Source organism: Thermobia domestica, chromosome 5 (assembly GCF_964235325.1).
Source record: "Thermobia domestica chromosome 5, izTheDome1.hap1.1, whole genome shotgun sequence".
Classification (NCBI taxonomy): Eukaryota; Metazoa; Arthropoda; class Insecta; order Zygentoma; family Lepismatidae; genus Thermobia; species Thermobia domestica.
In genome coordinates, this window is record NC_137458.1 from 295,601,223 (window position 1) to 295,612,320 (window position 11,098).

An 11,098-nucleotide genomic window follows, 5' to 3' on the forward strand; every position below is an offset into this window, starting at 1 on the left:
GCACGTATTAACAAGTTTCTCAACATGTATAGCTTTTATACATTTTATTTATTTATTTAAGCGCAAAGGTATGCTAACTTTCCAGCCATTTTCGTAAGCGCCCTTCTCCCTAGTCTAGCGAGTAGTGACCATACTTAGGCACATGAGGTCCTGGGTTTGATTCCCGGTGAAACTAGATCTCGTTTTATGTAGCCTTGGTGTTGCCAAAGGACGTCGATACAGGAATCAATCAATTTTAACCAAAAAAATGTTAATTGTAAATACAAGAACGTAAAGAACATTGCTTGGTTGCTGTTAAATAGTTAAATTAATTTTACAACGTACAAAACCACTGGTAATTCAATTTTATTAATTAGGAACTAATCCTCGCACCTTGCTGCAATATATTATCTATCACTGTGCCCAGTTTTAAATTGTAGTTACCGTTTTCGTAAAATCAAAAGTGCGTCGCAATGGGCTACCCTGTATCTTGAAATCGATGCCGCAGTTGTGCAGATGGTATTGAGAAAACTTAAATTTGGTTCAACGAATCTACCCACAAGCTGTGTAACATGTCTGAGACATCCTATATATATAATATTATACATTGTGGTTATGCTTCTTTATGAAAACTTATTTCGAGGAGTGTTACGAAAGGTTGTACTAATTTGAACATAACTTTTGGACTATATTTTTGATAGTAAAGTTTTTATACTATACAATGAGTTAAAACATGATAATTTTAGGCACGAAATGAAATCTTTCGGTTTAACGTCCCACGTTTATGTCCGTTAGGCTAAGGGAGATGATTAAAGCAAGTGAATTATTGATGAAAGAGTTGGTGGAATGAAGATGTGGGAGAAAGCGGGAGTATCCCGAGAAAACCTACGTAAACGATGCCTACCACAAACAAAATACTTACTCGGGGATCGAACCAGGACCCCACGCATGAGAAGTAGACGCTCTACCACTAACCATCATCATCGCCCCCAGATGACGCCATTACTCTTTCCAGCTTGAAAGCAAATAAGTTTCAATACAAGTTCCTCCGTCATAATATTTGAAATGCATTTAGTAGAGTCTCGCGACAATGCTTACGTTGAGCGCAATGTAATTAAGTGCATAGCATTCCACTTCAGTGTATTTCAGACATGCAAATTACATCCAGATTCACGTTTCTATCTGCAAACTTCTCCATAAACCCATCTCGCGTTCTTTCGTTTACAACCATGAAATGCCTAAATCACAACAACTAAACATAGAACACGAAAAGTCAACAGACAGATAGCTGCTCATTTTACGGTGAATTTCAAATATGTTTACTTATTTCTTTTCAAAATAGAAAAATACATTTAACAAACAATTTTGATGTCTGGATATGGCTAGTAAAAGAAAAAAAAAAGTTTCATCGTCAATCTTTCCGCAATATTTTCGCCTCTGGTCCCGTATCTTTCCTCGAGTTAAGTGTTTCTCGCAGTCAGGAAACATTATAGTGTGAATGGCATGTCGCCAGGTTCTATGTTTGGTCACAGTGATCGCCTAACACTTCACTGTCTTCGTAAACTTTGAGCTTCGTTTATATTGTTCTCTGTCTTTCCGATCAGGAGGAGTCAAATAACTCTCAGTCAATTGCTTCTACTCACTCAAAAGATTTATAATAGAAAATAATATTTTAAAGAAAAACAAAATCAGTCAACTTTTGCAAGGTTCGTTAAATGATCGGATTCGTCGGTTACAGTAAACGGAAACTGTATTGTTGCATAAAGGTAGCCAACTTTCCTGTATTGTACGGAAGCTTTCGATATTGGTGCAATTTTGGGAAGTTTCTCTCGCCTCTTGATTTATTTTAAATCCAAGACCTCATCTCCCGTATTTATCTACATGTATATTAAAATGCTATGTTTAAGCTATATGTTTCTGACCAATTCTTTTCGACAATAAGATCCTGGAAACCACAAGCTCCAGAAGTATGTCACTTTCTTTGGCAGATTCCAAATTTTGTGTGATTGCCAGTTCTTATTAAAATTTTCAATAATAATAATTTAAAAAAAAAAAAGATTTCTAAATTCGACGTTTTAGGGGTCGTTTTGAGCTCAATGATCAACAATATTGCTAGGGAGTTGCTAAGGTATCCTTTATGTTAGGCAACCAGTAGAAGAGCTAGTTATAACGGGTTGACGAACATTGCAGGCTTTGTTTCACTTTGAATCACAGAATCTACTGCAGGCTAGCAACTTCAAAGGCAGCGCAGGTTCAGTTAGTATAATGCTAATTTTGTATAAGAAGATTATTCCTGTATAATAAGACTATGTAAGAAAATTTATTCATGAATTGTACAGTATTATAACGGATAATTCTCTTCTTTAGATGCCCAGTTTTAAAGACGCACAATGAATTTAAATGCTTAATTTCTGGCACGTGGCTCACCAGTAATGCTAGAATATTTATTATGGCAATGCTCTGTAGTTCGTGATATTTAACTTAGCCTACCTGCAGCGGGAAAAAAAAAACTGTCAGCGACGTACTGTTGACCAAGGTATTGTCGTGGAGGAAGTCGTAAGCAGTTAGAATTCCTGCAAAACACGACTTACTTGCGGCTCCAACTAAGAAACAATGCCCTAATTTGACTGGTCGGTTACCAACAAACGTCATGTAAGTGACAATAAACCACAAAGTACAACTGGATTTGCGAGTATCTACACTCGTGTTCTAGTAGAACATACATAGTAGTCCAATCAAATGTTTTGGCGGGAAATGGGATAAAGTAATCTCTCGTACTAAAAGCGAATATAAATAAAGGTAACTTGCTTCTTTCGCCGACGAAAGAAGCTAGCAACCACGCCAAGACCAAGCAAATTGAAAACAAAGGACTAAACATCTTACACCATCTTCCATATCCTTCATTTTGTCTGACTTCCGCTGCAAAACAGTAGTTGCACAAACTTTCTGTAACACTGAATTGCAACTGACAAAATAGCGGAAAGATAGAAGTCCTCCCTCATCTTCGAGAAGATAAACAGATGTTATGATTAGGGGTGGAAGTTCATGGCCTTAAAAAATATATGGATATGTGATCTATAAAATGCCATTAAAATATGGAAAAGTGACGTAAAAATACTGAAAATGACGTAAAATTACTGAAAATGACGTAAAATTACTGAAAATGACGTAAAATTACTGAAAATGACTATTAAATTTGTAACTTTAAACAATAAACATACCAAATGATGGGCATCGTGTCCGCGATATCAGAAAATATTAGTACAGCCTTTTAGGTTGAAATACAGTATGTAAGTTTGATTTTAAATGAAACGTTTCATGTTCTGCACGTTGAAATAATGCCTCTATGTAAATCACGTAATTCCTGTATCGTTTAGATTTAACAAGTTGTATATGATAAATCGAAAAGTGAAAAATCAGACATTCAGGAGAAGACTTTCTACGCACGCTGCCTATTTCCGCCAAAATACATGCCGTCGATAAAAAAATCTAAAAGTCAGAAATGATTTTTAAAAAGTATTAGACAAATTAATTTTGGAAATATTTAATGAAAATGAAAAGACTAAGTTTTTCTATTTAATCTTCCATATGGTAGCAGTACACTACCCCTACCTTGACAACATAGAAACGAAGACTAATATCTTTAGTTCAGATCTTCTCTCTCTCTCCCTCTCTCCCTCTCTCTCTCCCTCTCTCTCTCTCTCTCTCTCTCTCTCTCTCTCTCTCTCTCTCTCTCTCTCTCTCTCTCTCTCTCTCTCTCTCTCTCTCTTGCTTGTAAATTGTCATGAGAAAATGTATTTACCTCGGTACGAAGTCTCGATCATATTGCCAAAATCAAAATATTTTGAAAATAGTAAATTACCGAAACATACCAAAAATTAAAATAAAAAAAAAATCACCGAAACAGAGAAAAATGACCAAAAAATTACGGGAGCTGAAAATTGATGAAATACGCAAAAGAAAATGCACTTCAAAAGTACCATTTCTTATTTCAGAACGAAGTTTAATATTATGTATATTTGATGGGTATTGTATTCGAAGTACCAGAAAAAAAGACATTTAATCAACTTTCACCCTTTAATTATGGTGATACATTTAATTCTATGAAAGGTGGTCCTACCTCAAATCCAAACCACTGAGAATCGCGTTTGTCTCCGGACCTAAGGTTCGAATCTCAGCTATTTTATAACGCCTTTTACATACAAATGATTGAATTATCAAATAGTTGCTAAATGACAAAACTAAGATTAAAAAAAAAAAAAAAAAAAAAAAAGACTAAACTTGGAAACATCAACACATGGTATTTGTCCACTAGAAAGGCCTCGTAATGAATATAATCATTTCACAAATAATCCTCCAGCGTTGCTTCCTCAATCTCCGTACATCATCGATAGCCTTAATCTAGATCTAACATAAATGAAAAATAAGACCTATCTTACCTTTGTACTGTAAGTTCGAAGTTGTTACCAGCGCGAACAATGGTATCTTGCGCTTCCTTGTGTCGCAGGTTGTACACATCAACACCGTTCACTCTAATAACAGCATCTCCAGCTTGTAATCCAGCCTTCTCAGCAGCACTACCGCCATTCACCTGGAATAATAATATAAACAAGTGATCAGAATGAAAAAAAAAAAAAAAAAACAATAATTTATAAACTATTTTAGAAGTTTAAACCATTGTATACAAAAAGGGTTATAAATAACCTTCCAACTATCTACACGTAATAAAAAGATCTCAAATTCGAATATCGTTGTCAACCACCCTAACAAACTTTCCTAGAGTTTGAACTATTCTCGTCAAAGAACAGGAGAGTGGTTTCTTTAATCATTACACATTTACCGTTTTCCTAGTAAAATCCCCCACTGGTTTATTATTAGAGTTATTTTAAGTTATAAATACAGTTAAGAAACTATTTACACCAGAAACAACTGTCGTAACTCCTCTTGCTTATTCTTTAGTTATAGCTTAATAAGGCATCGAGACTAAGAGGCGTTTGAGATCTAAAACTAGGGTGAAACTATTGTTGACCAGACTCGGGAAATTTCTAATCTTCAAGAATGTGTCAGTTTTCTCGCCTCGAATTTTAAAATAATGTTCTCGTATCTGAGAATGAAAATTACAACACTAAAGAATCTCATTGGAACTCGAACTGGGGACTACATGTACTAAAAGGGAATGCTAATAATGAATTGGCTAGAGGGCCACGGTGGCTCAGTGGTAGAGCGTTCACCTCTGGTGTTTGGGGTCCCGGGTTTGATCCCAACCCCCGCCAAGTGAACTTTGTGGTGGACAAACACCGGGTGCGTGGGTTTTCTTGGGGTTCTCCCGTTTCCCGTTTCCTCCCACTTTCTTCATTCCACCATTTCATTCATCTCATCACCCCGTCTCTTTTAGCCTAACCGGCATAATCGTGGGACGTAAAACTCAAAGATTTCATTTTAATGAATTGACTACTGGGAAACCGTGAAAGTATGACTGACAGGACCAGTCTTCACCTAATGAACTACAGAAAAAATATATGGATGTAGAATAATTATTTAGTTCACAAAACTCATTGGGTACAATACCAACCCTAAAGAAGCTAATTTCCTGTAAGACTACTCGACATCATTCCCACAGAGCAATTATCTACTGTTTTGAACAAGAAGTAGGATGTGCAATTATGCAGTTTAACATAGCAATTTGTTTTTCATTTGTTTTACTAGTTACAATGTCTGGATCTTTTGTTTTTTTTTTTTTTCGCTTTCAATTTGCACGACCTAAAAAACCCTCAAGCGAAAATGAACTCTCACTTTAATTTTGTCCACAACTGCAGTGTAATGACCTTGTGATACTCTGTTTTGTTAAGTAGACCAGACTAATGCAGATACACTGTACTTAAGATAGAGCAAATATTTTGCGGTGAAGATTCAGGAAACGCATCCAATTACCGATGGCGCAGACTGTTATAACTTTTCCTTCGTGGGGGAAGGGGGAAGCATTCGGGATTATCAGATATTATGTAACAAAACACCATTGAAGAATTTAATACAAATATATAGGTCCAGCAAAATTCCATGAGAAGCCGGGCCTCCTCAACGCCTCCCAGGATCGGTACCCAGAACAATCACATGCAATTGCAAGATAGTTATTTTTTTTTTTTTTTAAATCTATCCACCACACTAAGCCAATGGCTAATATGGTCAAAATCGTTATGTATTCCAATCTTTTTCTAAGCTTTAAGTATACAGGATGATCCAACAAAACCTCCAACACTTTAAAGGTTAATAAAATAGAAGAGTACTTGAGATAGAAACTTGTTTATTGAAAAACATAAAATGGTGTTGGAAACAGTTTGTGATTATTTTGTTTTATTGGATGTTGTGTTTACACAGCAATTAACAATACAATTATTGTAAATAACACCCAATAAAATCACCCACTTTTTGATTGACTGTAGCGCTTTCAATGGAGGGGGCATGAAGAGTGTGGGGGGTCATCGTCTCCGCTTACATCTCGTGCCGTTTTCAGTCATTATTATTGGTTTGGCCAGGGGCGGATCCAGGACTGATTTCTGGGGGGGGGCGATGGGTTGTCATAGTGCTACTTTTAAGGGCTCCAAACTTTGGGATGGGTTTTATTTATATATACAAAATAAGAAAATTTCCTCTTCTGGGGGGGCGATTGCCCCGATCGCCCCCCTGGATCCGCCCCTGGGTTTGGCTAGCAGATCATCGCGCGTACGCAGTCGAAATATTTTTTCAAAAACAGCAGTTCTGTGATTACAGTGCAAAAAGCTTTTCGCTTAAAGTTTGCCGTAGTGAAAATGTTCCTGATCGAAAGATTCAAAGATTATCGTGCATTGATAGTGAGTCGAGAACTTGCGAATAACAGATTCCCCATTGGAATATCGAGGCTGTGAGACAATCTGTTTTGTAGTCCCCAGTACGTTTTGCAAGGAATTATGCTGCAGCTGTTGGGCTTCCTAGGGAGAATGTAAGAACAGAAAAAAGTTATAATATGGTATTGAAAACAGTTTGTAATATTACATAATAAACAATTTTCTAATTTACAATACTTTTTGTTTCATTTGCTTTCTAAATGTGGGAGGTTGTTTTGGGCCACCATATATTATATAATGTGTGTTTTACAAAAATGTGTCACAATATTATGGGAACAGATTCCTGGCATTAAAATAAGAAAAAAAAAAGTTAATATGGACCTGTGCACAAAAGTGGATAGTTTCAGAGTTATAGGGTGACCAGAATTTTTACTTTCAAAAACGGGACGCATACGAATCGGCGACGGGGGAAAGGGGGGAGGTGACTTCCACATTGCATTTTGGGACTGAGCAGTGTTTTCAATTTACAAAATACACAAGTAAGAATGATAACACAGCGTTTCTAACTTAAGTACTACCCAACAATACTTTTAACTAATTCAACACTCAGAATTTCCACTCGATTCCCACTTGAACCACAGAACACTCAATTCTCATTTGATTATTCAGAAGTTCTAGGCAAGGCTGAACCTTCCCAATGCGTGTTGGTACGGAAGAGTGTAGAATTAGCATTGACCATTTATATTTTGAATAATAATTACGGGACACCTGGGTCATGTTTGCTTAAAACGGGACATTTAGGCGTCCCGTTTGAGAATCAGACAAAAAAACGGGACAACGGTTGAAAATAAGGGGCTGTCCCGGCTAAAACGGGACGTCTGGTCACCTTGCCAAAACGAGAAGCAAGTGAAAGTTCGTAGTTCCACTACTGTGAAACCTATCACGGTCGGGTCATGACATCACTATACCCATGTTTAAGACTGCTCCAGTACATATACACCAATTTTTAGAGAGGTAGGTGAAGAGTGATCAAGTACTCCCAAACATCATCTCTCAAAATGATTGTGCAAGTACCGGAGGTCCTGAAAGATGGATATTTGGATAGTTCACACAGTAGTCCCTCAGTGGTGTCTTGACTGAACTACAATCGGTCTTATAGCAGTGGAACTATGGACCTTTAAGTTCATTTTTGCATGTTTTTGACACCTTGTAACTACAAAACTATGAACTTCCGACCATAGGTTCCTGAATTAGGCTATTTTCAACGGATATATTAGAGCTTTGGGCTTTGAATCCTTCAGAAATTCTGTCCTTTAAAAAAATACCATCTCAAAGATAATATATCATGCAACCAGTCTACTGATTTTCCTTATGACGAAACAAATGTGTTTGTAGGTGTGTGTTGAAGTGAAAATTTTCACTTTCAACATCTTCACATTCGAGAGTAGTAAAAAGATCTTCAAAAGTAGCATAAATACCACGGAAGGTATTTTGGAATTTGGAAGATAAAATAACATGTGGCTTATCAACGTCTTGCCAATGAGCATTTAAAATTGACGTCTTAAAAAAAAAAAAAAAAAAAAAAAAAGTTCCACACCTCTTTCCGTCACTTAAAAGTTTCATCTTCCCCTCCTTCTTGGAGGGTGTACGAAAGTTATTAGCAGCACCGTGGCGCGCCGCAACCTATGTCAGTGACTTCCTTATGATTCTTTTCGAAGAAAAAAAAAAAAAGTCTACGTCCGGACACACACACAGAGAGAGAGAGAGAGAAAGAGAAAACGCATACTCCCGGAGACGCAGCCGTGAATCTATTCTTGGAGGGACCCAGCAGGCCTAGACCCCATAAAAGGCAGCCAACGTTGCGTCATGAAACAGATCCAGCAGGGCTGCCACCACCCTCTCTCGCGCGCTCGCACAACGAGACCCATTCATTCATCTCATTTCATTTGCAAATGAGGTCCATTTCGCAGAAACTATTACTCTTACTAGGGCAGTACATACAGCGTACATACTATTTTTTCTTTCGTTTCTTTTCTTTTCTTTTTTTTCTTTTTTGATCCATCTGGTTAGAAACAGCTTTCTTCTATGTTATGTATAAACAGTATTTGCATTCATGATTTGAACATAAGTAATAAATTCAAATTGTGCAACCTCTTCTTATAGCAATGTAATATATATTCGTCATACTCCAAAAAAAATGTCGAGAATATTTGTTTAAAAGAAATCGTATCTAGTGTTTTCAGGCAAGGTCTCACTAAAGGTCTCATTTTAGAACACGCTAATGTAAAATTAGCTTCGAATTGTTGACTAGCATTGCATTAAAATATTAACACCATTTAATTACCTACAGGCTTCCTACTGATCTGGAGAAATCTATTTCCCTGATTTCCCCTGACCTTTGGCAGGAAATTCCCTGACTTTCATGACAGGTGTCCGATAACGTTGACATATAAATAAGGAATAAATATCTGAATAAATAATATTTATATATGAAAACATTTATTCTATAGAGACAAATACTAATCAATTGCTCATACGTACATTCCACTTATCTTTCATAAAAATTTTAACAACGTCTGTTATAATGGTTGGCTAAAATGAAATTGGTATACAATTAATGTTAGAAAACATATCTTATAAAATTTCCCCGACTTTCCCTGATTTACAGTTTTTTTTAATTCCCTGACCAATGGGAACCCTGACATATTAGTTCTTTTAGTATTCGTATGATTAACATGCGTGGTTGCGAGTTCAATTCCCTGTAGAGAGAGGGAATTTTCTGTGTTTACACATCAAGTTCAGAGCTACTTCAAATAAGACTAAACCTACTCCGGTGTAGAAGAGTGGCCAACTTTGCTTCTAGGAATCGCTAGTTATTCGATCTCTGGTATATGAGCTTTTAATGGACAACATCTACAAGACGAGAAATTCGAGTCGAGACTAGACGAGAAATTTCAACGAGTCCCATTGGCAACAGAATCTCACGCAAGTTTTAGATCTCAAACTCTATTTTGATGTTAGACGATTCATAGTATAAAAGTTCTAAATTGATAAAATGATTGTATATGCCTTCATCACTAAAAAACTAGAGGTGATAAGCCTTCATCACTAAAAAACTAGAGGTGATAAGCCTTCATCACTGAAAAACTAGAGGTGATAAGCCTTCATCACTGAAAAACTAGAGGTGATAAGCCTTCATCACTGAAAAACCAGAAACGGCATGGCATACCACCGCATACAGTCATTTCGACCACTGTTTCTTTGAGCCATTGGAAACATTTCACGAGGGGCGATTTTTGTACATGAAATAAGTGGCGCAAGGATTGGTTCAATCTCCTCCTTTATTCGCGTACTCAAACCGGAAGTGGTAGATATATCTAATTTCCCGTTTCAACTTTGATTACTAAAGAGTGAAAACGGTCACAGACAAGGAGAAATTGGTTCACCGTCCTAAGAACAGGTTCCATCTCAGATTTAATTTATTATTGAAGAAGGAAGTGATTGCTATCTACTACCACTTGCGGTTTCAGTACCAAAATCCTGTAGTTTTGAAGTCTATTGTAGTTTCACTATGTCAAAATTAACTTTCTATTTAAATGAGCAATTCTAATATTTGTTTAATGATCATTTGTAATTTCATCATTTTATGGTTGAATATTTGCCAGTAATTCAATGTACTTTTACTAATAAAATACCTTATAGTTTAGCTTTCTGATTACGGAGATCTAAGCTTCCTTTTTTTCTCTCACCAAAACGAGTCTGATAAACTTTATACAGCCTACGTTAATATGCCATTAATAAAGCTACGTATGTACGAGGAGTAATCAGAAAGTAAGGTTACAACGCCTGCAGTGAAACATTTATGTATAATTTCATAGAACAAATACAGCCAACAGATAGTACATACATTAGGTTACTTTTCAACAGTGTCCATATCGGTTGAGGCACTTATCGCATCGTGGCATAAGTTTGAAAATTCCCTCCTGGTAAAAATCCTGTCCTTGCGTCTGTCAGGAAGTGTTTCACCTCCTTGTCTGAAGCGAAGCAATGTCCTCCTAGGTACTCTTTCAAGTGCGGGAAAAGTTTAAAGTCGCTTGGAGCGAGGTCCGGGCTGTAAGAAGGGTGGTGTGATGTCCCAGCGAAAATGCTTCAAATGTGTGGTGGCCTTCTGGGCTGAATATGGCGCCCGTTGTCGTGAAAGAAAGTTACGCCTCGATGAGAAGTCCTGGCCGTAAACCTCTACCAGCTGCCGGTGAATTTCAGCCGCGATTACATGTTTCGCCTACAGGAATGAAATA

At 36.9% G+C, this 11,098-nt stretch overlaps 1 protein-coding gene across 21 annotated transcripts in view; it reads right to left on the reverse strand.

The window, feature by feature from the left end:
- Zasp52 (Z band alternatively spliced PDZ-motif protein 52) overlaps nucleotides 1-11,098 on the reverse strand; it is a 246,443-nt gene that overhangs the window by 125,374 nt on the left and 109,971 nt on the right. For all 21 annotated transcript variants that reach the window (XM_081760307.1, XM_081760308.1, XM_081760305.1 and 18 more), the window contains exon 2: nucleotides 4,419-4,570. In XM_081760307.1, coding sequence (XP_081616433.1) covers nucleotides 4,419-4,570 — 152 coding nt within the window. The remainder of the gene's footprint in view (nucleotides 1-4,418; nucleotides 4,571-11,098) is intronic.